This window comes from Manis pentadactyla, chromosome 9, assembly GCF_030020395.1.
Source record: "Manis pentadactyla isolate mManPen7 chromosome 9, mManPen7.hap1, whole genome shotgun sequence".
NCBI lineage: Eukaryota > Metazoa > Chordata > Mammalia > Pholidota > Manidae > Manis > Manis pentadactyla.
In genome coordinates, this window is record NC_080027.1 from 87,544,958 (window position 1) to 87,572,141 (window position 27,184).

Below are 27,184 nucleotides of genomic sequence, written 5' to 3' on the forward strand. Positions count from 1 at the left end.
GGGACTGGGTCAGGCCAACACGTAGACCACAACCCCTTCCCGAGGGAGTCCGTGAGTCTCCGCCGCTCTCACTCTTCCCAGGTCTCCGAGCGTGCCCCCGCCTTACCGGAGGGGCGGGGCCTCCACGAGAGGGGCGGGGCCTGAGCTAGAAGCCAATGGGAAAGTGGTGAGAGTGTTTGGCGGGAAGTTGGCTTAGTTCCTTGGTTCCCGCGTTGCTTCTCCCTACTCTTCTCAGTCTTCTCGTCAAGATCTTGGCATAGGGCATATACTCACAGCACTGAGGACGCGATGGCTCCCAGGAAACGCCCAGAAACCCAGAGGACCTCCGAGGTGGTTCTGCGCACCAGGAACAGGAGGAGCAGAAGCCCCCTGGAGCTGGACCCCGAGGCCAAGCAGCTCCATGTGAATGGCCCCGGTACTGGCTGCGCCTGCTGCTTTAGTAATTCTGCCATTTGGGGTTCTCACGCAGAAGGCTGGAGTGGGGGATGGGTGCTAACAGGTTCCCGAGGCTGTCCCAAGTTTCCGATGCTTTCTGTCTGCATTTTGACAAAAGGCTGTGCGTTTTGTCTGCAGTTCCTTTGACACCATAGAGCTTGGGCTTAAACACCCTCAGGTGACAGAAAGGCAGATGAGCTCCATTACATCAGACTTAAGGGACTTTTCAATGTCCTTGTTTGTATCAGGGTTTTTTACACACTGACCACTGCTTAAAGTGATTCTACCTTGACTGGTGGTGTGTGCGCTGAGTGTCCATAGTCATGATTATTAGCTGTATGTCCTTGCTTTCAGCTGTGAACGCCCTTAGTTTCCTTAAAATACTCATTCTGAGCCTTATCGGGAGTTGAGCCTATGAGGAGTATGGTGGCAGAGACTCAAAAGATGAGCAGAGGGTTGTTGCTGAGATGTTTTTGTCCATGAGAAGAAAGAAAGAATTGGTTATCAAGAGACAGATTCATAGAAATCAGATCCTCAAATACATCTTTATTCTTATTCTGAGTGGATCTACCTCCCCAAAAGTAGTGTAGTTAATTTAGAACCATGCCAGACACTCTGGATCCTGCTGGTTTCCAGGAGAACAGATTGGACTTGGGGCCAGCAACTGGTCACCTTTAGATTATTTTAATATGGAATTGAAAGACTTCTTTTCTCAAACCATCACTCTATCTACTATGCTGTCCTAAAATCTTCTTAGTGTGTTGTAAGTGATTTCAAAATTGTCACCCAACTCTATCATGAGTTTTCCAACCCAAACTGGGAAGAGTTCTGCATATACTTTATTCTTGTGTGTTTCTTCGGCTCAGCTCTCAGGAACCTTGCAAGATCATATTTAATTTCACTTCATAATTATTATTTGGGAGAAGGGTCTGAGTCTCCTATGCATTATTTATTTCTTATACTGGGTGAGACGGACCAGACCACATGGAAAGGCCTTAGAAGTGATGCAAGAGATTGGCTATGCCAAATAAAACAACAAGGATTTCTGGGGTTTCAGCAGAAAACCCTTTCTTGAGTGAGATTGGAAAGGACAGGATGTGTCTGTTATGCTTGGCAGGTTCTAGCAGAAGGTTTGACTCAGGCTGCCTTTGGGCAGGGCTGGCTAGCCTGCAGGCCCTGCTTCAGGGCCCTCCACCACCATAAACTGGGCAAAGCTGCCTGGCCATCAATATAGCAGGTGAGGCATTCCCCAGCTGAAGTGCTCAGTGGTTTGCATGGTGCCTTTTAACTATTGGCTGCTCCAAAATTAGATGCTGAGTTGGCTCAGAGGGTTGTCAGAATGGTTGACAACCCACTCAGCCAGGTAGAAGTCTTGTGCTGTAAAGGTCCCAGCTGAGATGCACTCTGCCCCCTTGCTTTCCAAGATTACTTCATGTCCATTGCCAATGTGTTCCATGCGCAGAACCGGGCAGTTCGTTTCCCTGTGGTGGGAGGACTTGGCCCTAGGGCTCATCTATGGAAGAGGCAGAGGTTGGCAGTTTACCCAGGGCTTGGGTTTTAATTCAGATTAATTATTTTCTCTTTGTGTCAGGGTCTCCAGAAGTCCTTTTTGCACTCTCTGGCTTCTTACCGGATATTCCAAAAGGCTGCCCCCTTTGACAGGAGGGCCACATCCTTGGCATGGCACCCAGCTCACCCCAGCACCCTGGCTGTGGGCTCCAAAGGGGGAGATATCATGCTCTGGAACTTCTGCATAAAGGACAAACCCATCTTCATTAAAGGGGTGAGCAGTCCCTGTGCCAGACAATAGTGCTGAAGAACTATTTGTTGAAGGAATGAAGTCATCCATTAACAAGATGATTGGGACCAAAGTATTTTCAAACAAGTAAATGGTGATGATACTCGAATCTTTGTTGAGTGCCTGCCCTTAAAATGTTAGAAAGTATAAAATATTGACTCCCCTCTACCCTGCCCCAGTAAGTCACCACTAGAATCGAATCTAAGCCCCTCCTTATCTCTTGACCTCACCTTGTACCACTTTTCCTCACTTTCTATGCTTTAACCACACTAGTGATTTCTATGCTGGTAGCAGGGTCTTTGTACTTGCTATTCCCTTTGACTGGATGGAGTGCTCTTGCCCGTGGTTTTCTCATGGCTGGCTCCCTCTTCCCAATCAGGTCTCAGCTCATACTCTTCTTCAAAGAGCTTTCACTGCCCACTGTCTATAAAGTAGTCTCTACCACATCCAGTCACTCCCTTTCTCATCCCTCTGCTCCACTTTCCCCCACAGTGTTTATCAATGTCTGAAAGTTTTACTCATTCATATTTCTTTGCCCACTGGAAGGTAAGCTCCATGAAGAAGGGCAAGGACCTTGTCTTTCTGGTGTCCTCAGTGCCTAGAGCAATGTTTGGCCTAGAGTAATTGCTTTATATTTGTTGAATGGATGAGGGGCTTGAAGTGTAACTGGGTAGATGGCATGCATACATACAAGATAACTGTAGCATTTTGCTACAGGACATGAGAAGGAAGAACCTCTTGCAAATTAAGTGTCGACAGAGAAGGCTCCCTGGATGAGTGAGGAGTGAGGAAGAACAGTATTCAGATAAATGGAGAGAAGAAGAAAAAAGGCAATGTGTGTTTGGGGCAAGGCTTGGCATAGAGCCTTTTAGGGAGGGATGGTCTTAATTGTGCTACTGTTTATTGCCAATTGCTGAGGGGAAAGGCTGTTGGCCCCTTCATCCAAGAAAAGACCCTTAGCTTGCCCATCTGGGAGCTGATGTTGGAGGGTTGTACTGTGAAAAGTGATGCTCTCCATTCAATAGAGAGCTCTCCATTCAAGCTCTTTGTTTCTCCATTCATCTGTCTGGGTTAAGTGTAGGAACCACAAACTCACACGCCTAAGGAAGCCAAACAGATAAAAGAATGATGTAAGGTGCTTGGGTCAGTAGCAAACTAGAAATGTTGATGTACAAGAATCTAGGTCTCATGATATCAGAGTTTCTTTATCTGTAAAAAAACAGTTTCTTTACACTGTTGTGGAGATTGGTGTGGGCACTTGAACTTTGTGACTAGCAGGGAGCTAGGTTGGAGCAGAAGGCTGTGGTGATCTGGAGAACTGTTTTTACTCCCAGATACCGACAGCTGAAAGTTGATTTGAGACCAGTGACCGGAGATGCAGCAGAGCCTCATGTTGCTTTAGTCATCTGATTTTGGCTCTGACCTCTACATCTATCAAGCCCTTGGCAAGGGAACACATACTACATTTTCAAAATAAAGACAATTTTTAAAATTCTCATTATAAAAATGATCTATGCTTATCATAAGACATGCAAACGATGCAGAAAAAAGTATAAAGAATAAAGTATTACCTGAAATCCCCATTTTGGGCATCCTTCTGTATACACTGTGACACATGCCCATACTTCTACTTAGATTATTACATAAGTATTCTATCCTAGAATCTGTTGTATTTTACTTATTATATTAGATATTATTCTAGTTTAATCATATCATACCAGATAATGACCACTTAATATCCTATAATTTCCATTTTTGTAATGCCTTTGGTTTTGATATCAGAGTATTGCAGAGCTCATAAAAAGAATGGGAAAGTATTCCTTCTTCTTGTATTTTCTGGAATAATTTGTGTAGAATTGGTACTATTTCTTCCTTAAAATTTTCATAGGACCCACAAGTGAAACCATCTGGGGCTGGACTTTTTTTGTTGGAAGGTTTTTAACTATATATTCAAATTTTTAAATCAATACAGGTCAATTTAGGTTATTTTTTTCTTCTTGTATAAGCTTGGTAGTTTGTCTTCCAAGTAATTTGTCTAAGTTGTCCATTTTATCTAATTTATTGAATTTAGTGTTATAAAGTTTTTCATAGTATTCCATTTTATTATCGTTATTATTTTAATGTCTTTAGGATCTATAGTGATATCCTCCTCACATTCTTGATATTGGTAATTTGTGTCTTCTCTCTTTTTCCTGATCAATCTTCTGTTTATCAATTTTATTGATATTTTCAATGAACCAGCTTTTAGTTTCACTGATTTTCTCTGTTGGTTTTTTTTTTTTTTCATTGACCTTGCTGTATTTTTTTCTTCCCTATGTCTACCTTGGGTTTAACTTGCTCTTCTTTTTCTAGTTCCAAAGGTGGAATCTTAGATTATTTGATACCTTTCTTCTTTTTTGATATAACGAATGCAATAAATTTCCCTCTAAGTATTTCTTTAACTGCATCTCCCAGGTTTTGTTTTTATTTTCATTCAGTTCAAATTATTTTCCAAAACCTTTATGATATCTTCTTTGACCTATGGGGTATTCTGAAAAGTGTTGAATTTCCAAATATTTGGGGATTGTTGAGGTATCTCTATTACTGATTTCTAGTTCAGTTGTGAACAGAAAACAATATGATTCCAGTTCTTTTACATTTTAAACCTGTTTTATGGCCCAGCATGTAGACTTAGAGAATGTTCCATGTGCAATGAAAATAACTGTATTCTGCTGATTTGGGGTGGATTATTCTCTAAATGTCAGTTAGGTTAAGTTGGTCGATAGTATTGTTCAAATATTCTATATCCTTACTGATTTTTTGTCTTTTATCACTTATTGTGAGAAAAGAATATTGGATCTCCTATTAAAAGGATGGCTCTATTTTCCTTTAGTTCTTACTTCAAGCATTTGGAAACTGTTCTGAGGTGCTGTCATGTTTAGAATTATGTCCTTTTGATGAACCGACCCCTTTGTCTTTGTGAGATGTGTCTTTTTATCCCTGGTAATATTTCTTGTTCTGAAATCTTCTTTGATAGTAATATAGGCGCTCCAGCTGCCTTTTGCTTAGTGGTTGCATGGTATGTCTTTTACCAACCTTTTATTTTTAACCTATTTGTGTATTTATATATAAAATGAGTTTCCTATAAACAGCATTAAAAAAAAATCCAACCTGACAATCTCTGCCTTTTAATTGGAGTGACCATTTAAATTTAATATGATTATACATATGATTCTGTTTAAATCTAGCATCTTGTTATTTTGATCTTTCTCTGTGTCATCTCTTTGTTCCACTTTCCTTTTTATTTTGCCTTCTTTTTGGTTGCGTACTTTTTATAGCTCCATTTTATCTTCACTGTTGGATTATTGGTTATACTTTTCTCTTAGTGATTGCTCTTAGGTTTACAATATACTTCTTTAACTTATCATAATGAACCTTCAAATAATATTATACCACTTCAGGTGTACTGTAACAATCTTACAACTATATATTTACCTCCATTTCCTTCCTTCTCTCCTAGGTCTACATTTTACTTCTAACTATGTTATAAACCCCACAATATATTATTAAATTTGCTTTATACAGTCAGTTGTCTTTTTGCTTTGTTAAATCTCTATTAAGAGATCATTGATGTATGATAAACTGCCCAGAGTTAAGGTGTACAATTTTGATGAGTTTTGACCCATGTATACTGAAAGGAAGGGAGCAACACACAGCAGCAATTCACCGGAGAATTCTGCTTTATTGGGGAAAGGTGCTGGGTTATATAGGAAGGGGCATGGGGTGATTGTGGTGTTACTTCTACGGGGCTGGTGGCTATTGGCTAGGTGCTGGGAGTGGCAGTGGGGAGAGAGGTGATTGGTCTTTAGGTGGCGCCGTCGGGAACTGAGGACCCGGAAGAGAAGCCGGAAGTTCGCCATCTTACTGGTGGGGGCCCTTCATTCCCCCCTTTCTCCTCTATGGGGTTGTGGACGTTGCTTTCTTTCTGACTGCTTCCTGCTGAACGGGGGCGGAGAAGGGAGTGACGGCTTGAGGATTGGGGGGAAAGGGTTGATAGGACTCCCCACAGTAAGGACGAGTAGATGTGGGCTTTTTCAGGTTGGAAATCAATGAAGGTTCCCTGTAACCATAGGTCGAGGACTTGTTGATTCCAATGGTGCCAAGAGGATATGGGTGCCAGAAGCTAGGCGTCTGTGGCCATTGTTTCCAGGAACAGCTTCCAGCGGAGAGAGGGGTCCATCTCAGCGTGTGGTGAGGAGGATACGTGAGGGTGAGGGATCTTCTGTGGCCAGAAGCTGATGGTTCCTGAGTAAAAGCTGGTTGAAAGTTTGATTAGAGATTTTTCCGATTTGGGATTTGATGAACTTTATTATACAGGGTAAGAAGAGACAGGCAAGAAGAATGATTATTATGGGGCCTGCAATGGGCCAGAGCCAGGTAAGGAGGGGGTTTGTTAGTATTGAAGAGAATGGGTTGGAATTGGAAGCAGAGTGGAGGCTGGAGCAAGGTCGGTGAGTTTGGTAATGTCAGTTTCCACAATGCCGGATTCATTCATGTAATAGCAGCACTCTTCTTCGAAGGAAGACACAGGTGCCGCCCTTTTCGGCTGTAAGCAGATCTAAGGCCCGCCGGTTTTGAAGGGTGACCTTAGCTAGCGAAGTGACCTGTCTTTGGAGAGAGGCCAGGGAATCGGCAATGGATGTCAGGGCTCCCTCAAGTTTGGCGTTGAGATCTTTAATTGCCCATAGAGAGTGACCCAAGGCTTCTCCCGAAAACCCTGCCCCAATGGCTGAGGTGGTCAAAGAGATACCGACCATGATGGGAAGGAAAGCAGCCCCTTTTGTGCGTGAGGGCAAGGGAGGTTGGAGCTCAAGAAATTCTGCCATGCTGTAAAGTGTAAGCTGTGGGATTAGGGTGACGAGAATGCAGGGTATATTGGAGTTGGGAGGCAGTGAGTTGAAAAGACTGCCATTACACTAAAAGAAGTGTCCCGATTGAGTGAAAGTCTTAGAGCCGGAGGTAGGGGTGTAGATAGAGAGGCAGTGAAGTGCGCTGGAGGGGGGTGGAGCTGGGCCTACACAGTGATGGATGGTGAGATTATCTGCGTATTCTGGTTCTCATAGGGGTATGTCTGCCAGGGGGCGGAGGGGTTGTCCTTCTGCATGGAAGGAGTAGTTGGAAATATTAAGGGGCACGGTGGCCAGCAATGGGCGCTGTAGTGATGCGCACAAGAAACAATTGGTGGTGTTGAGGGTGTGGTTGAGAAAGATGGTGGTGTCTTGAATAAGCTGTAACTAAGAGTAGGAGAAATAAGAAGATGAAGAAGTGCCATCAAGAGTTTGGATAATGACTTCTTCAGAATGTCCGATATCTGATGCAACTTGAGAGATCTGGGAGTGAGAGGGAACATACTCTTGAGAGATGTGAAGGGTACCGTGGGGGGTCAAGGACCCCCCATAGTAAACTGAGGCTGTGACCCCGGCGGCCCATCGAGAGTCCCAGGGATCTGGGATTGATAAGGAGAATGAGCCGTTGGGGTATTTCATGAAATGGTTGGAGGAGTAATACTGTGGGTACTGGGAGTTACTCATGTAGTGAATGGCGCAAGACCTGTAGGGACATCCCCCGTAGGTGTCTTGCTATCGCCTGCAATAGGCTTGTTTTTGGTCATAGAGGAAGCAGAGGTAGGGAGAATAAAGGTAGCTGCTAGTGAACATTTCGGTGGAGGGAGGAAAGAGGACAGTAAGGTCAGGAGTCTGGAGGGAGGGAGAGTCTGTAAACTTTTGTAGGTTAAGAGATCTTTTAGGTGATGTGGGGACAGAATGGTAAGGGGCGCCCCGAATGTCAGTTTATGAGCTTCTTTCTGCAAGAGCTGTCCAGCGGCTAATGCCCATAGGCAGGGGGCCCATCCCCGAACTGTGGGGTCTAATTGCTTGGAAAGATAAGCTACTGGGGAAAAGGATGGGCCATAATATTGGCTTAGGACTCTTAGAGCTTGACTGGACTTCTCATGAATGTATAATGAGAAGGGCTTCGACAAATCAGGAAGATGGAGAGCTGGGGCTTCCACAAGGGCTCGACGGAACTTAATGAAGGAGTGTTGGGGTGAGGAGGATAATGGTTCTTCAGGGGGGCCCTTGCTGAGGTCGTATAGGGGTCTTGCCAACAGGGAGAAGTTAGGGATCCACGCTCTAAAATACCCAGCCAGACCTAGAAAGGAAAGGATTTCTGTCTTGGTTTTGGGAACGGGCAGGTCAGAGAGGAGCCGTTTTCTGTCTAAGGTAATGGACTTTCTTTGTTGAGATAGAAGAAATCGGAGGTAAGTGACAGAAGGGGAAGAGATTTGAGCTTTGACGGGGGATACTCGGTAACCTCTGGAAGCTAGAAGGTTAAGTAGGGAGGCAGTGTCAAGTTGAGACTGTTCCCACGAGGGACTGCAGAGTAGAAGATCGTCCACGTATTGTAATAAGGTGGACTCAGAAGCCTTGTGACAAAACTGTCCAAGTGAGTTGTTCAGAATGTCTTGTGTATGGGTCCGTCCAGGATAAGGCGAAAAAATCTTGGGAGGAGGGGTCTCGGGAGGCCAAGGCAGGGCAGCGATAAAAGGGTGTATGGATTTGGGACTAAGGGATGGATAGGGACGATGGCCATGTTGATGAGGCGAAGGTCTTGGACGAGGTGGAAAGATCTGTTGGTTTTTTTGAACAGCTAATATGGGGGTATTAAATGGGGAGTGAGTGGGTCTGAGGTAATTTTGTTTAAAAGATCTTGAATGATGGGTTGGAGGCTTATGAGGGCTGAAGTGGTTAGGGGGTATTGGGCCTGACAGATATACTGAGAGGGGTTACGTAATTTGATAGAGGCAGGAGGACATAGAGCTACGGAGGGGCTTGTAATGGAGTAATGGCAGGCGTGGTAGGGCCCCGGTATTCCCGCAAGACTGAGAAGGTGGCTCCTGTATCTAGGAGGAAGGAGATGGGGTGACCGTCTACTATTAATGTAACCCTGGGCTCCTGTTTGGTGATGGAAATGGTCAGGCGAGAAGCCCCCGGGCCCCGTCAATCTTCTTCTGCCAGCCCCACTACAGAGGGCTTAGGATGGGGGTTGTTCGTCCAGCCTCCCCTTTGGGTGGCTGGGCAATCAGACCCCCAGTAGCCCTTTCTGTGGCATCTGGGGCATGGGGTGGTAGCCCTTGACCAATGTCCTTCTTGTCCGCACTTGAAAAAAGCTCCTGTGGCGGGGCTTGTTTGTAGAAGAGTGCCCAGGTTGTGGTTTTATCAGCTGGGCCAACATTTGGAAATTGGCCTGATCAGCCTTTTGTTTACGGCATTCTTTCTCCTTCTCCCGGTTATGGAAGACTTTAAAGGCCACTGTTAGGATCTCAGCCTGTGGGGTAGCGGGGCCCTATTCTAACTTTTTGAGTTTAGCTTTAATGTCGGGGTAGCTTTGAGCTAGGAAGTATGTCATAAGGACATGTCTCTCGTCAGGCGTTTCTGGGTCCAGGCTGGTATACTGTAATAGGGCTTGAGTGAGTCTGTCTAAGAACTCGGAGGGAGCTTTTGAAAATTGACTGTTTACGAGCTGCTTTTTTCAGACCTGCTATTAAGCAGCAGGCGAAGATATCTTGAGAGCGGAGACTCACAGTGGTGTTATAATCTCAGTGTGGGTCTTGTTCGGGGACAGCAGTGGGGTCAGGGGAAAGGTGGGGTCAGTCCTGTGGGTTTAGGTGGCGTGCGTTGGGCGAGGTCTCAAACTCGTCTATGCTCTTCAGGAAGGAGGGTATTGGCCAGGAGCATGAAAATGTCATGATGTGTGAGGCTGTATGACTGGAGGGTCTATTGAAACTCTCTGATATATGTTGTGGGATCAGTGGAAAAGGAACTTAGGCGTTTCTCAAGTTGGGCTAAATCTCTTAAGGAGAAAGGGACGTGAACGCGCATGATGCCTTCAGATCCTGCTACCTCTCGGGGGGGGGCGATAATTTTGGGAGGCCCTCGGGACTGAGTCTGAGGAGGACTGAAGGGTTCTGGCTCAGTCTGTGGGGGAGAAACAAGTGATGGGGGCAAAGACAGAGGAGGCTCTTGGAACTTAGTTAGAGGGGGGCTGAAAGGCTCAGGCTTGAACTGCAAGGGGGTGAGGTGGGGGAGGAGATGGTGGTGGAGGAAGGGGGAGGGGCTGTTGTAGGAGAGGAGGGGGAAGGGAGTGAACGGGAGGCTTTTGCGGGGGAGACGGCTTGCAGGCTAGGAGAACTTGGGGGGTGCGGGGGGAGGAGGCGGAAAGTATAGGGAATCTCCTTCCAGTTTTTCAGGTGCTGGCAGTAAAGAGATCGCGAGTGATGTTAGGATCAAGAGCTCCCCCTGCGGGCCATTGGTTGTTATTGTCTGGGGGGTATGTCGGCCAATCTTGGGAGCAGTATTTATGGAGAAGTTTTGGTTTTATATCAGGTGTCAGGGAGAGGGTAGTTAGATGCTTGAGCAGGCATTCAAGAGGTGAACTTTCAGGGAGGGATGAGGAGGCTCCCATGGCTAAAGGACAGAGAAGGAGACAAACAGGGGAAGACGAACGGAGATCCTCGGATTGGGAAACAGACCGCAAGGAGACAAAGGGCGTCCCCGATGATCCTTGGGGGTCTGCGGAAACTCGTATATGAGTCGGTTTCTTAGGAAGTGTGGGTCGTCACCCAGGCTTCTCTAAGAAGGCAGAGTGCCGGAGTCCGAGGTACCTAGTACTAGGAGTTTTCGGCGGACGGAACGGATTTCGGCAGGTAGAACAGAAGGAGGAAGTGGACAAGGGAGCGTTCTCATCCACAAAGGAGTCACTTCGTTTATGGCTGTTGGAGGAGGGGCCTGAGGGTCTGCTGCAGCCATGAAGGCCAGAGGTGGCAATTTATGGCTGTTGGAGGGGGGCCTGAGGGTCTGCAGCAGCCGTGAAGGCCGGAGGTGGGGAGAGTTCCTTCTTCGTCCTCGTGCATCAGGGCCTTGCCAGAAGATCACGGTCAATGGTGCTGCGATAGCTCGGGGAAGAGCAGCCTGCTCTGGGGGAAAACTTACCAAAGGCCAAAGAGGAGTGGTGAGTGTGAGGAGCCAGCGCCGGAAAAAGAGGACGAGGGCAAGCTGCTGCTGGTGTCGGGGGAAGACGGGGCCCAGTTGGGATGTCCCGTCTCCTGGGTTTCAGCACCAATGAAAGGAAGGGAGCGACACACAGCAGCAATTCACTGGAGAATTCCGCTTTATTGGGGAAAGGTGCTGGGTTATATAGGAAGGGGCATGGGGTGATTGTGGTGTTACTTCTACGGGGCTGGTGGCTACTGGCTAGGTGCTGGGAGTGGGAGTGGGGAGAGAGGTGATTGGTCTTTAGGTGGCGCCGTCGGGAACTGAGGACCTGGACGAGAAGCCGGAAGTTCACCATCTTACTGGTGGGGGCCCTTCATATACAACTGTGAAACCATCAAAATTAAAATTTTGAGCATATCCATGACCCCCACATGCCCCTTTGCAATTCATCCCTTTCTACCCTCTGTTCTATATCCTAGAAACCAGTGATCCAACAAAATGGGCATAGAGGGCAAGTACCTCAACATAATAAAGGCCATATATGATAAACCCACAGCTAACATCATACTGAACAGCAAGAGGCTGAAAGCTTTTCCTCTGAGATCGGGTACAAGACAGGGATGCCCACTCTCCCCACTGTTATTCAACATAGTACTGGAGGTCCTAGCCATGGCAGTTAGAAAAAACAAAGAATACAAGGAATCCAGATTGGTAAAGAAGAAGTTAAACTGTCACTATTTGCAGATGACATGATATTGTACATAAAAACCCTAAAGACTCCAATCCAAAATGACTAGAACTAATATCGGAATTCAGCAAAGTAGCAGGATACAAAATTAACACACAGAAATCTGTGGTTTGCCTATACACTAACAATGAACTAATAGAAAGAGAAATCAGGAAAACAATTCCATACATAATAGCATCAAAAATAATAAAATACCTAGGAATAAACCTAACCAAGGAAGTAAAAGACCTATACCCTGAAAACTATAAGACACTCTTAAGAGAAATTAAAGAGGACACTAACAAATGGAAACTCATCCCATGCTCCTGCCTAGGAAGAATTAATATCATCAAAATGGCCATCCTGCCCAAAGCAATATACAGATTCAATGCAATCCCTATCAATTACCAACAGCATTCTTCAATGAACTGGAACAAATAGTTCTAAAATTCATATGGAACCACCAAAGACCCCGAATAGCCAAAGCAATCCTGAGCAGGAAGAATAAAGCGGGGGGGGGGGGGTTCTCGCTCCCCAACTTCAAGCTCTACTACAAAGCCACAGTAATCAAGAAAAATTTGGTACTGGCACAAGAACAGAGCCACAGACCAGTGGAACAGAATATTCCAGACATTAACCCAAACATATACAGTCAATTAATAGATGATAAAGGAGCCATGGACATACGATGGGGAAATGACAGCCTCTTCAACAGTTGGTGTTGGCAAAACGACAGCTACATGTAAGAGAATGAAACTGGATCATTGTCTAACCCCATACACAAAAGTAAATTCGAAATGGATCAAAGACCTGAATGTAAGTCATGAAACCATAAAACTCTTGGAGGAAAACAGGCAAAAATCTCTTGGACATAAACATGAGTGACTTCTTCATGAACATATTTCACCGGCAAGGGAAACAAAAGCAAAAATGAACAAGTGGGACTATATCAAGCTGAAAAGCTTCTGTACAGCAAAGGACACCACCAAGAGAACAAAAAGGCATCCAATAGTATGGGAGAATATATTCATAAATGAAAGGTCCAATAAAGGGTTGACATCCAAAATCTATAAGGAGCTCACACACCTCAACAAACAAAAAGCAAAAAATCCAATTAAAAAATGGGCATAGGAGCTGAACAGACACTTCTCCAAAGAAGAAATTCAGTAGGCCAACAGACACATGAAAAGATGCTCCACATCACTAATCATCAGAGAAATGCAAATTGAAACCACAATGAGATATCACCTCACACCAGTAAAGATCACTACCATCCTAAAGACAAACAACAACAAATGTTGGCGAGGTTGTGGAGAAACAGGTACCCTCCTACACTGCTGGTGGGAATGTAAACTAGTTCAACCACTGTGGAAAGCAGTATGGAGGTTCCTCAAAAAGCTCAAAATAGACATAACATTTTACCCAGGAATTCCACTTCTAGGAATTTACCCTAAGAATGCAGCACTCCAGTTTGAAAAAGACAGATGCACGCCTAGGTTTATCACAGCACTATTTACCATAGCCAAGAAATGGAAGCAACCTGTGTCCATCAGTAAATGAATGGATAAAGAAGATGTGGTACATGTACACAATGGAATATTATTCAGCCATAAGAAGAAAACAAATCCTAGCATTTGCAACAACATGGATGGAGCTAGAAGGAGTATTATGCTCAGTGAAATAAGCCAGGCAGAGAAAGACAAATACCAAATGATTTCACTCGTATGTGGAGTATAAGAACAAAGAAAAAACTGAAGGAACAAAACAACAGCAGAAACACAGAACCCAAGAATGGACTAACAGTTACCAAAGGGAAAGGGACTGGGGAGGATGAGTGGGAAGGGAGGGATAAATGTGGGGGAAGGAGGGAGGCATTACGAATAGCATGTATAATGTGTGGCAAGGCACAGGGAGGGCTGTGCAACACAGAGAAGACAGGTAATGATTCTACAGCATCTTACTATGCTGATGAACAGTGACTGTAAAGGGGTTTGTGGAGGGGTCTTGGTGATGGGGGGAGTCTAGTAAACAATGTTCCTGATGTAACTATAGATTAATTAGACCTATATAAATAAATGAATGGATAGATTGAGATAGATAGATAGATAGAGAAATAGAGAGAGAGAGAGATAGATAAAAAGAACAAACACAACTAACCCTTGGTTAGCATAGATCTCAGCTGGTTGAAAATTATCTTATTAGCAGCAAGCGTTTGGCCGACCATGGGCACCATGTTTTATGGAGGGAATGACAAGTGCCAGTTAGTATGTTGCGTGAGTTAAGCAGTTGTGTAAGAGACCTTACAGAGGTCCTTGAGACTGGGGTAGCAGCCTGTGAAATAAGGAGGAGCCCTAGAAGATATAAAGTTTTTCAAACAATGCCAGTAAGCACTTAATAAGATTGTATTATTGTGTTACCATGATTATTTTCATCATTATTGTCTGAGAGGAGTAGGAAGGAACTCAGATATGACTCCTGCCCTCCTATTCCTGCCACTGTTCCAAGCTGAAACTCTTCTGACAAGAGCACATACAATAAACAAACAGTGGTACATACACACAGTGGAATACTCAGCAATAAATGGGATGAGCTGCACATACACACAGCAACTTGGATGACTCTCAGGGGCATTATGCTGAATGAAATGAAAAAAGCCAGTCTCAAAAGACTGTATACCATATGACTCATTTATATGATAGTCTATCAAAGGCAAAGCCATAGTGATGGAGATCAGTGGCCTCCAGGGGGCTAGGAATGGGGAGAGAGCATGACCACACCGGGAGAGCATGGGGGTGTTTTTTGTGGGGTTGGAACTGGTCTGCATCCTGATTTTGGTGGTGGTTATTCACATCTGTATATTATGTGCTAAAATTCACAGAATTGTATACTAAAAACAACCAAATGTATATTAATTCAAAAAAATTTAAATTAGAACTAAAACTTGAAGAAATAAAGAGCACTGTGGAGAGCCACTTAGTGTCTAGGCATCTAAGCTGGCCGGGCCCAAGTGCTGCTGGATGGCCTTTCTGTTCATGCAGAGTAAATGAGCCCAGGCCTCATCCTCTTCCTGGGCCACCACTCACTGGCTTTTCTCTTCCTGTGTTAGATTGGAGCTGGAGGGAGGAGCATCACTGGGCTGAAGTCTAACCCTCTCAATACCAACCTGTTCTTCACCTCCTCAATGGAGGGAACAACTTAGCTGCAGGACTCTACAGACAACACTATCTGAGTTTTTGCCAGCTCAGGCACCTACAAGTGAGTAGCTTAACTAGTAGGGGAAAAGGCTTCTAGGCTCTTGGTGTAGCTCTGGCGAGAACATTTCTTTTACCCAAACCTGGCACAGGGAGGAAAGGAAAGGTGTTAGCCACTTTGCACCCTTCCATCTCTTTCTCAACTCTCCAGCTGCTTACTCTGGTCCAGGTAGGTTACTGCTTTGGGGAGGTGCTCTGGAGCCTCGGCTCTTCTCAGCAAGAAAAGGTTTTCAGCAAGTCATTCCTATATTAGGTTAGACCTTGATTCTCACTGGACAAGTCAACATGGAGATGGCTGAGAAAGCCACTTAAAAGTCTGAAACAGAAACTAAGAAGTTAAGGCTTCATTCCCTACATTCGCTGGAGTGTAATGGCCAGACCAGCCCCCTGATGGAAGTTTAAGGATAGAACTGTGTCCATAAAGCACTCTGGACTCCCAAATGGCAAGTAGCTGGAGAAATTACAAAATGCTTGTCATTTCTAGCCAGAGACATGATGCTAACTGTTCCATAAGGAATCAAGGGTATGGGGGTCTGACTAGCACTGGATGTTACCCTGGGCTGCCCCACAGGGATGAGATACACAGGTAGGACAGGTAACGGGATAGACTCAGCTCCATGTTATTCTTCTACAGGAAGCTCTCTGAAAGATATTTATAGGAGATGCAGAAGGCAGTACACCAAAGATTCAAGGATTTGAGGGAAAAAATGTGAATCTGAGCTCCTCTGGCTGGGTAATGGGTTCCCTGAAGCACCTCTTGTACCCAATCCCTTCATCCTCGTGTAGCCTCAGGAAAAAAAGAGCAAGCAGAGCTGGGTATGTATGCTGCTTTCCCTCATGCTCAGAAGGGGGCAGAAGCTCCTTCCCAGCCAGCCCTGAGGAACACAGTGGGCAGTCCCTGTTCGTCTGTCATCTCCTTTGGCCCAAAGGATGGACAGTAAAGGGAGAGAGCAATACACGAGTCTTCCTCAGAACCCAGGACTGTGGGGACTTGCCTTATGGTTGAGCTGCTTCAGGGGTTCTCAGGAGCTGAGGAACCCGGGCCCAGCAGTACAAACTTAGGGGCCCCATCACTCCCATACTGTCTGGATTGTAGACAAGTCTGAGTGTTCCTCACTGGGGGGAAAGGGGTGGTCCACGGCAGGACAGTTATTCATTCAACAAATACTGATTAGACATCTATGTTGCCTCTGTCCCCAAGAATCTTACAGCACAGTCTCTCCCTTCAGCATCTGGTTTTGCAGCCTGGATGTGTCAGCCAGAAGCCAAGTGCTGGTCACCAGAGACAATGTGGGCCATGTGATCCTGCTGAACATGGATGGCAGGGAGGTGTGTTCTCTGGAGCCCAGGCCCTTCCATCCCTTTCCTTACCACCAGCCTTGGTTCTGCACCCCACATGAATTGAACCCTTCTCTGCAGTTTTGGAATCTAAGGATGCACAAGAAGAAAGTGATGCACATGGCCCTGAACCCATGCTGTGATTGGCTCCTGGCCACAGCCCCTGTAGATCGAACAGTGAAAATCTGGGACCTGTGCCAGGTTAGAGGAAAATCCAGCTTCCTCCACTCACTGCCACGTGGTCATCCTGTCAATGCAGGTGTGATACATTAGACCTCATCCTTACTGCAGACTCTGCCTACCCAACTGCTTCTGGGGTTTTCCCTTCTAGTTTAGAAGCCACTAGGTCAAACCTTCACCTTGATAGCATCAACCAAGTTAGTATCTTGGGATCTGTTACTCTAGCTGCCCTGATCAGCTGCTTTATTTCTAGAATGTTTTTGTTCACAGCCCAGATTTACCTCCTCTCTTCCACCCTGTGTAGAAAGGAGGGTGCCCCAGCAAGAGGCCTGTGACAGCCAGGACAACTGGGGGGCCTGTGGCTCCTTCAGCTCAGGGGCTTTTCCCTTGCCAGCTTACTTCAGTCCTGATGGAACCCAGCTTCTGACCACTGACCATAAGAGGTTCGAGTTTACTCTGCCTCCCAATGGGACTGCCCTCCAAGCCTGATCCCGCACCCTCACCGACACTTCCAGCACCTGACACCCATCAAGGTAGGTGATGGAGGGAAGGAAGCTGTGATCTTGGGGATAGATCGGGTCTGCCCAGGGAGAGGGCAGGTATGGCAGCTTTTGATCCCATATGTCTTCCTGCACTGAAACAAAGTACTCTCATCCCCTGGCTCTCTCTGCTCCTTCTGTCCCACTTCTGCAATCGCATTTTGCTGGGTCTTAGGTCTGTGATAAGCTGTTTTCCTGAGTCTTTTTTGGCCCAGCCCTCACTGTGGGCATTTTCTAAGATCCTGACACTATTCCAGGTACCTGTGTGCTGTTTATCCATGAGCAAACTGTGGCCTTCTTAATGATGTCTAGCCTCAGTCCCTAAGTCTTGTGATTCCTTCCTGCCCTTGCCCCCAAGCGGCCTGAACTCTGTCAGTTCTGCTGCTGCCTTATGTTCTCATCTCAAACCACAGGCCCTCTTCACACCTCCAGGTTTCCTGCCTGTACTTCTCTGGTCAGTATAGCATAGAGGTGGGGACACCAGCTTCAGGCAGGCAGACCACTGAGATAGAATCCTTGAGCGATTATTTACATTTTGGATCTTTATTTCCTCCTCTATAAAGAGAGAATAGTAGCTACCTGACAGGGTTGTAAGGATGTGTCAGTACACCAAAAACACAGGGTTGTAAGGATGAGTCAGTACACCGAAAGCGAGCACCATGCCTAGCGTCTGGTAAACTCGGTATCCAGTGATGATTTAGAATTAGAGTGGCTCCCATTTACTTCAGGTCAAATCCAAGCCCTTAATAACATCAAGGGTCCTTCTCCAGTTAGTGTTGTCATTGACCCATCTGTCCTCTTCTCCCACTTGATATCCAGCCAGGACAATTTAGCTTCCCAGGTGTGACTTGTGACTTATTTCCAAGACATTACATGTACCACTCTTTCCTTCCTACTAACCATGTCTTTCCTCTGTCAAAACTTCCTTGAGAAGTTTTCTTAGGAAAATCCCATCTAGTTCTGTCATTCCAATAACTGCCAGATTTGTGAGTGGAGTAATCTGGGGACATAGGTTTCCTCCCCTTTTTCAGACAAGGGCCATTCTCTACTCAACTCTTCATCATCCATGTTGATGGAGGAGGATAGTAGCAGACTCACTTCATAACTTATGTCCCGTTTGGTTTTGATTACCAGAGGCCTTTTACTGGTAACTTGTAGGCTTAGGTTGACGTTAAAACATTTATTAGTTGATATAATCTCAGGAAATGCAAAAGAGAGAAAAGGCCTGAAGGTGTGTGTCCTAAGGGCCAAGGAGTCCAGCTGGGGATTAAACATTTGCAATGGTGGGCACATATGCAAGTGATGGCTATTATAGTTTCATGTGGGTCTTACCTCTGTTATTAAGCAGTTGACAACTATAGTAACCATTTTTGTTGGAGGCAAAGAATGATTTTGGGGTCTCTCTTGAGAGTGTTCTGCATTTATTTTTGTGACCAGCCTTTCCATCTCCTAGGCAACCTGGCATCGGTGCAACCTCATCATTGTGGGCCGATACCCAGATCTTAATTTCAAAAGTTGTACATCCCATGAATTAAGGACAATCGATGTGTTTGATGGAAGCTCAGGGAAGATGATGTATCAGCTCTATGACCCAGAATCTTCTGGTATTATTTCAGTAAGGCTTGGGCCCTCAAATGATGATGGGAAGAAGCAGGGATTCAACCTACTTTATTGACCAAAAATGACCAGAAATTAAGTCCTCTGTACCCTTTTCCCAGTATCTTCACCCCTCCCTCATGCTTATCCCCTTATCTCTGCAGCTCAATGAATTCAATTCCATGGGGGACATGCTGGCTTGCGTGAAGTAGGTTGCATCTCAGACTGGCCAAGCCCAACCCTACTCCCAAAGGTTCAGTGCAGGCTAATCTCAGCTTAGCCCTGCCACAGTCACCCCAGGGTAGTAGTCAGTCAAGAAGACAGCCAGGAGACTGTGAACCCTTCAGCCTGGGCCCTCTATCCCTCCTACTTTATCCTGTTCATGGCAATGCCTGCTGTTGTCCAGTCTCCTGGTATTTCTTTCCCGAGTCCCAGGTTCCCTGAGCCAGCCTCAAGCTCTCAGAGACTGATAATGGAAGATGCAAGTCAGACTGGTCTCACTCCTCCTAGGTTATCACATTCTCATTTGGAGCCAGGAAGAAGCTGGGATGCAGAAATGAGACACTCCTGAAGGTGTGGGCCAAGCGAGGGTTTGGAACCACATGCCAACAAGTCCCATGAGAAGACGCAGCTATGTGTAAAGGGCCAAAGGTATCCAAGTCTTAGGGTTGGAGCAGGAACACCAGGGCACGTGACACTATGGGGCTGGGACACATTACTGCTCTGGACTTAGCTCCAGAAACCTGCATAGCTGGTGACCCAGCTGCCCCAAGGGTCCCTTCTGTATCTAGCCTGAAGCCAAGCTTCTCCTGGAGCCAAGGTACTTTTCTCCTGTCTGACGTGCAGTGGCAGAGTGATCAGGTAGTGGTTTTTGATATGTGCTCACTACTGACATGGCCAATAAAACTACCCAACTGAGCTTGTGAGTGCATCTTCTAGCATTGACCTGGTCAAAGGGCTCCTTGGAGCCGCCAAGTGAAGAGGCACGGAAACAGCACTAGAAGTCCAAAACTTACATTTTCTGGATGCTTCCTTATTCCTGTTCTGGACCACAGTTAAGACCTATCCAGCTCTCAACCTGTTTTTACCTCAGGTGCCTGGAGGCCCCAGCCCAGCTGAGGGATTGTAGTTTCATGACTGTGTCCCACAATTCACTTCCCTATCATCTACCCCCCATCCCCTCCCAAGTACAACCCCTCTTCTGGTCTGCTCAAGCTGCAGGGGTGACAGATACCCAAAGCAGTATGTCTGATGCTGACAGTGGCTTCAGCTGGACAAAGGAAAACTTGGCTGACTGGGTGTTGGGTGATCTGGGTCCTTGGTGCTGATGTTCGTACCCTGAATGTTGTGCAATTTTTCCCACTAAAATAAACACTGAGAAGCCAGACTGTGCCCTCTGAGCCTTTGCCAAATACTCCTTGCTGAAAGAGAAAGAGCAGGGTTTGATGGGGTATGAGGCAGGTAAAGTACCAGATCCTTCATTTTTATCCTAGGTCCTCAGTGAAACTTGAATACTTGTCTATACTTTGGGTCCTGAGGAGACATGGAGGAGGCAAATTCTGTTTGGAGAAAGCCAGTGTCCAACACAGTACTTGGTAAACACAAGGCACATTAATGCTGAGTGATAAGGTGCCATGGGCCAAGCCAAGCCCCACTTGTTCATCTAGGTTGGGATAATCAGAGGCAGGCCCAGCCCAGGGTCTCCTGTCCATGTGCCTGGAGCAGCAACAGTCAGGAGCAAAGGCCATTTCACCTCCCCTAGGAGGCAGAAGGAAGGGGACTGAGTGGTTGTCAGGCATGATCCTCCCGATCTGTGACGTGGTGGTAGCCAGGAGGCTGGGCCTGCATCCGGAAGAGGACAGTGAGGAGCAGCACTATGAGAAGGAAGAGGATGGAGCCACACACAGCCAAGGCCACAATCACCTCTGGGCATGGGGCAGGAGGGAGAGAGAGAGGTCATGTCAGTGTTCATTCAATATTTGAATACCTGCCATATAGCAGGTGCTCTTCTTACAATGGGACATACATGGGTTAGTGACAGATGGTATAAAGAGAAACAAAGCAAGGAAAGGGGAAAAGAATGAGAAGCAGCTCAGTCAGGGAAGGCATCTGGGGAAGTGACAGTTTGCACAGAGATCTGGAATCAGAGTGAGACATACAAAGATCTGAGAGAAGAGTGTTCTGGGGCAAGGGCAGAGAGGATGGGTATGCAGGAAGCAAGTACCAAAGGCTCTGGTGTGGGTAAAAGTTTGGCGTGTTCTCAGATCAGCGAGAAAGTACGGCCAGAGCGGAGTAAGGAAGGGGCAAGTAGGAGATGAGAGCAGAGGCCCAGACCATGCAGGGCCTGGAAGGCCATGGTGACCAACTTGGATTTCTTTCCTGGTGTGATGGGGAGCAATTAGAAGATTCGGAGAAGGGTAGCAATGCAAACTGATTAATGTTTTTAAAAAATTCACTCTGCTATGCTGAGAGACTGGTAGAGACAAGAAGAGAATCAAAAAGAATGTTAGGAAGCTTTTTGGTACTTCAGGTATGAAATGAGGTAGATTGGACCAGGGAGGTGAGAGCGTGTGCTTTAGAGGTTGAGCTGGTAGCATCCGCTAGCCAAACGGATGTGGGCTCTGAGAAAGAGGGATTCATGGTAACTCAGGGTTATCCTATGCCACTAGGTGATGAATGCGACATTTACTAAGATGGGGAAACCTTGAAGAAGAGCATATTTAGGAGGAAGAGCATTTGTTTTCAGATACATCAACTCGGGGATGTCTTGGTTGACATCCATGTAGAGACCCCAAGTTGGCAGCTAAATATGTGAGTCTGTAGCTCAGAGAAAAGGTCATGAATCTGCAGGTCCTACAAAGACAGAATTTAACACAGAGATGGTATACGACACTAAGATCACCTTGGGAGTGAGCATAGACAGGGAATGGGCCAGGATGAGCCCTGTGCCATCCACTGTTCAGTGGCGGGGAGGAGGAGCCAGGTAGGAAGCTCCCTATAAGGGGAAAAACCAGAGCGGCCAAGACTGTGTTTCAAGAAGAAGCGACCAGATGTGCACTGCTGCTAAGAGGGAACAGGTGCTAAGAACTGGCCACTGATTTTAGTAAGGGAATCATTGGTCCTTAACAAAAGCGGCTTCAAAGTACTGTCAAGGGTAAGTCTGAGAGAACGTGCAGCCAGAAAGCAAAACCAGGGTCCTGGCAACTCTGAAGGGTTCTGCTCTAAAAGGGAACAGATGGAAAGGTAGCTGGGAAAAGATGGGGCCTGAGAGGTTCTGTTGGGCTTCTGAGATGGGACGGATCCAGTAGAGAGAAAACAGAGACATCAGAGGCAGAGGTCCCTGTGGAGGTGAGAAGAGATGGCCCCTCAGTGAAGAGCTTGGCCTTAAGCAGCAGTTTATACCTGCAAGTAAGCAGGAAGAGGTGGTGGTGAGAGAATGAGACAGTACCCTCCTGGTTGCTTCTTTTGGTCAGTGATATAGGAAGGGAGGGGCATCTCCTGAGGGTGAGGAGTAGGCAGAAGGTGGAAGACGGTCTCAGCATGGGGAAGGATCTAGGGGAGAAGTCCCAGTCTAGGGGATGCAGGAAGGAGGCTGCAAGTATGACAGCTCTCTTGAGACTTGTGGATCTGAAAGTTGTTCTAGGACATGACTAGCACAGAGGCAGGCAGCAGCTCACCTGTGTCTGCAGGACTGCTCACCAGCTGGCACTCCTGCTGCCAATCCTGGGGCACAACAGGCTCCGTGAGGCGAAGGAAGTCCTCCAGCGGGCAGCGGTGAGGGCAGCCGGGTAGGATCAGTGGCCAGGGTGCCTTGTTACTCTCATTCCGGAAGTACATCTCCACTGAGAAATTCCTGAGAGTTGACAGGAGACAAGATGCGAGCTGCTCGTCAGGCCTGCAACTGTGTCCTTGGGCTACTCACAGCCACCACACAAGAGCCTGTCCAGAGGACACAGTGGTAGCTCTACTCACCCATTATCTTCCTGGTACAGTTCAAATATGTGGCAGGAGGCATAGGGGGCTTGTTCACCATTGTAGACATCCAGTGCCGTTTGAAGAGCAACCAGTGTGGTGTCGTGCTGTCAGGGAGATGGACTCCCCATCAGCAGTGCTCCCCTGCACCCCCAGGCACTGAAGACAGAAGTCCAGCTCATTGCTTGTCATTAGCACACAGGGGAGTAGGGGAGCTTACCGCAGAATAAACCAGCAGCTTGGGGAGTTGGGAGGAGGTCGCCATCAGGGTCAGGTTCTTCCGTATCTGAGCCAGCAGGACTCCTGAAGGAAAGAATCCCCAGTGTCAGCAGCAGCAGCCATCACTGGCTTAGGATCAGACCTATCGGTCCTCTCGACCTCTGCAAGTCCAGGTCTGATCAGTAGCACAGAGAACTCTTCAGGCACAAGATAGAATGAGATATCTATACATATCTCAGCACAGATGTAGAAACCTGTCCATTTATAAATGAGCTATGAAGCCCTACCCACGTTTGAGGAATTACTTCAGTCTGGAATAAATATAAACTTAAGATAGTAGGTCTAGGCTAGGGTGGCTCTGAAAACCACTGAGATGCCAAAGGTCTGTTGGCGGCACTCCCACAGGTGCTCCCGCCAGAACACAACATGTGCACTTCTCTCAGCCTTCAGAGGGACCCCAGCAGTTCTCTGGAGGTAGGTATTCATTTAGGGTACAGAGGGTCTTCTGACATGGGTGAAACTTAAGAATATGATGGCAGAAAAGCATGACAACCTGGCCATCTGTACAGTGACAAACGTGCTAAGTACCTGAAGAACTGGAGAGACTTTGGTGACTAATGGGGGTCTGGTTCTGAAAGAGCAGAGAACATTTCAGGTGGAGAAGTGTGAGAAGCCCTCAATAGCAGATTTTTAATGCTGTAGGGTCCTGAGGAGGGGAGCGACATGCTGCTCTTGTCACTCACCCCCCTGAAGCCGGGCCTTCTCTGCCTGCTTGTAGATCCCGAAGAGGAAGCGGAAGCTGAAGTCCTTTAGCTGGCTCAGGCGCTGCATGGCTTGGGGTGAGGCCCAGGGCGGCAGGACCAGCCCGTGTGTTTGCTGTGTGTCGCAGCAGCGGGCAGGTTAGCTTTCCGGGCCTAAGCCAGAGCCTCTCCAGGCAGCTCAGGCATAAAAAGATGCCTCAGCAGAACGGAGTCAGCTACCACGAGAGCTCGGGGTGGAGGGGGTAAGAACTGCTGACACACAATAAACCATTTCCCACTCTGAGGTTCTTGGTCACCCACGAAGGAAGTTCCCTTGTTTCACAAGTGGCTTGCCTGGGCCTCCCCAGTGGGAATGGCATCCAGGCTCCATGTCCTACTTGTCGTGGTCGCCTCAGCTTGCTGAGGTGTGAGAGAAGGATGCTCAACTGGGGACCCTGAGCGGGCTCACCTCACAGAAGAGTGTGTCATAGACATTCCAGATGGTCTCCAGTGTCAGGTCTGTAAGCCCTGTCTCGTTGGACACCATATCCAGAAATTGCTAAGAAAAATGGATCAGGGGATCAGTGCTACCCCGGAGGAAAGGACTGTATGCTGATTTCCACCTCAGCCCCACTCACTGCATTCTGAATCCTCTCATTCTGATACTCCAGTGTCTGCCGGGTCTCGTTCTGTAGCTGTTCATATCGGGGACAGGGACCCAATGGGAACTTCAGCAGCTGCAGGCCAAAGAGAGGAAACAGAGGCCAAGAAGGAGTCATGGATAGCAGGCCCATGGCCAGAGTTTCCCCTCACCCCTCTGGGGAAGGACTGGCCAATCTTACCCTGTCCTCAGTGATGGGTACAGTGTGGACCGGGATAGGCTGCCAAGAGATGTTTGGGTTGAAACGTTGCCTCCCATTGGGAGGGAAGAGTCCAGCCAAGTTGGCTTCAGCGCTCATGAGAGTACGGTCAAAGTCTGTGCTCCGCACATACACCTGCAGAGGTGATGACACAAGCACCACCTGTGGAGAGTGGTGGAGGAGCACTGGGCCTTCGGTGGGGCCCCAGGGGGAGAACCTGTTTTTGACGGTTATCCAGCAAATTTTAAACCCACCATGACTCTGTCCCTCCCCCATCTCTGACCTTCCTCGTCCCTCTTCCCAGCAGACCCAAACACACAGCTGGCGGTTAGCTGTCATCATTCTGTGAAGAACTGTGGGAATGGCTTTCATTCAACCACCCCTTCCAGTCCAAAGTGCTCAGTCAGTAAGGCTATCAGGTCTTGGTTTTATAACACCACCTGTCTCCCTATTTAGATGAGGGTTCTTGAGGGCAGAAACTGTCTCCCATCACACTCCCTTTATAAACTGGCTTAGGAACCAGGGAGAGGAAAGAAGATGCAGAACAGCTATAATTGCTTGTGAAAAGGGAGGAGGAAGCTGTGGGTAAGGGCAAGACCAGGCTAGAGCTGGCCCTCAAGGGAATAACATCCAGAGTCTCTTGAAACAGCTGTGGCTGACAATGGTAACCAGAGGAACAGATATCTGCATCCCAGGGGTGGATAGAAGGCTATAATGAGCCAGCACACTTGCCCATCTTCCCTGGCATGCCCTTTCTATGCATAGCTTCCCTGTCATTTATTGCTTGTGGGTTTATCGTTGGTCACCCTCAGTACCTTCTAAACTCCACAAAGACAGAGATCATATCTGGGTGGTACATCAGTTATATTCACAGTGCTAGGCCCTTGGTAGGTACTCAGTAAGTGTCTTGGATGGCAAGTTCAGAAACTACTTTGCCAGGCCCTTCCCTAAGTCTGAGCTTGGATACTTGATCAGTTTTGCCTCTTCCCAGTCAAGCAGGGGCAACTCAGCCTCTAAGGGCTTTGTTCTAGATGGCTCTTGGATATCTTATCCTACAGTTGCAGTTGTAACCAAAAATGCATGGAAGGAGACCAGAGTCCCCAGCCTCACCCTAGGCTCCCTGAGGACAGTGTACCCCATTCCCCCTGCCTCTTGAGCTCCCAGCCTTGCCTCTTGAGCTCCCAGCCTTACCTCTTGCCGGTGGTAAGAGGCATTCAGAAAGCCCTGGTAGCGCTGCCGCAGAGCCTGGCCCAGCTCCCAGTGCTGTAGCATTCCCTCCTGTGATCAAAGCCAAGGGTCAAGAGGATCCAGAGGGAAGGGATGGCTCACAAATCCCACAGGGCTTAGGCACTATTGTTTTCCAAGTTTACCCATGGCTGGAAGTAGGAATGGGTTAATCTGACCCCAGAAGTCATTTAAGTGGCCAGTTGTGGCTGGCACTGTCCTGGACAGAGAGAAAAGTAATATTTTTGGTTAAGAAATCTGGTCAAAGTCAGCACCCACATGGGAAATGGCAGTTTGGTGGGGCTGCAAGTTCTGTAGAACTCTAGAGATCACTCATTCTTCGGGTCACCCTGGGGAAGGGCTGGCTTCTGACCCACCTTGGTCAGCTGACCAAACCCCTGGGGCCACTCATCTTCCTGATGGGGGTCCCTGGGATATGTTTTCACTGGCGAACGGTCTCCATGTCGGTACAGCTGAGGAAAGAAAGTGATTTGCTTACAGGTTGGAAAGGTCCTTGATGGGGACACAGAATTCATCTCTGCCCCATGTGGGGTTAAGAAGCCTCACTCCTTCTGGGAAGCCTTAATCCTACCCACTGCAAAAGACTCCAACTAAGAAGCCAGTGATTTCTTCCAGGTTGTAGAGATTCTAACTTGGCTAAGCAATGCCACTGGAGACCACAGGCAAAGCCAAAGGTACAGGTGGGAAGGAAAGAGAAATAAAGCAATGCAGATGGTGGGGGAAATGGAAAAATCGATCACTAAAGGCTTCCTGAGGGGTGAATCTGTTAACTGTTGGACAACATCTCTGTCCCAGGTCAGACTCACCAGACCTACCCATTAGTATAAAACACCTCACATCCTACCCACCCCAAATAACCCAGGGCTCCACAGCGATTCCGCACTAGCGACCCAACCCTCCAAGCCAACTGCCTCCTCCTAAACCAGCTCCTCCTCCTCCAGACCCCCGAGCCCGGCACAAGCCCCGCTCCCCCTCCACCCGCAGGCCTGTGCCCTTCTAGCTGTGGCGAGTCTTTTGGCGACCCCATTTCTCATTACCAAGGTGATAAAACGCAGACTCCGAGCCTGGGTAGATGGCATCACCATCATGTTCACGCCAAGAAGGAGCTGGAGAAGAGTCGCCCGGCTCCAGCCACACCGTCCGCCCGCCATCACCGCGGCAGTCTATGCTGCAAGGAGGTTGGAACCCATTGGGCGGCACCTGCAGCAGCCGCCCGGACTCACCCGTACGGACACCGCCGGAAGCGCTCTCG

The 27,184-nt window shown here is 47.4% G+C and overlaps 2 protein-coding genes across 8 annotated transcripts; one reads left to right on the plus strand and one right to left on the minus strand.

The window, feature by feature from the left end:
• DDB2 (damage specific DNA binding protein 2) lies at positions 1-19,456 on the plus strand. The gene is given in 12 exon segments (XM_057507696.1): positions 1-415; positions 1,553-1,601; positions 1,603-1,672; positions 2,027-2,218; positions 15,099-15,247; positions 16,473-16,572; positions 16,663-16,840; positions 17,156-17,197; positions 17,200-17,294; positions 18,754-18,915; positions 19,061-19,104; positions 19,387-19,456. Coding segments are annotated over 12 exon segments (1,278 nt in total). The 5' UTR covers positions 1-288.
• ACP2 (acid phosphatase 2, lysosomal) lies at positions 18,466-27,184 on the minus strand. Of its 7 annotated transcripts, none has more exons than XM_036892023.2 (11): positions 26,970-27,182; positions 26,289-26,384; positions 25,879-25,965; positions 24,670-24,849; positions 24,466-24,564; positions 24,297-24,386; positions 23,831-23,963; positions 23,089-23,171; positions 22,869-22,975; positions 22,574-22,749; positions 18,466-20,821 (listed from the first exon to the last, which is right to left on the minus strand). In XM_036892023.2, the coding sequence occupies exons 1-11, from the start codon at positions 27,081-27,083 to the stop codon at positions 20,688-20,690; spliced, it is 1,299 nt and encodes a 432-aa protein (XP_036747918.1). In that variant the 5' UTR covers positions 27,084-27,182; the 3' UTR covers positions 18,466-20,687. The 7 variants fall into 7 exon arrangements, with proteins under 7 accessions (XP_036747918.1, XP_036747920.1, XP_036747921.1 ...); XM_036892025.2 differs by having other exon boundaries at positions 24,670-24,822; positions 26,970-27,178; XM_036892026.2 differs by lacking the exon at positions 26,289-26,384 and having other exon boundaries at positions 26,970-27,184.

What these genes read in the sequence shown, in the direction of transcription:
- ACP2 (XM_036892023.2), bottom strand. Translation starts at nt 27,083, where the DNA reads ATGGCGGGCGGACGGTGTGGCTGGAGCCGGGCGACTCTTCTCCAGCTC. An exon ending in CCTCTTACCACCGGCAAGAG is followed by an intron (nt 24,850 to 25,878) that starts GTAAGGCTGGGA and finishes CACTCTCCACAG; the next exon opens with GTGGTGCTTGTGTCATCACC. An exon ending in ATGAGAGGATTCAGAATGCA is followed by an intron (nt 24,387 to 24,465) that starts GTGAGTGGGGCT and finishes CATTTTTCTTAG; the next exon opens with CAATTTCTGGATATGGTGTC.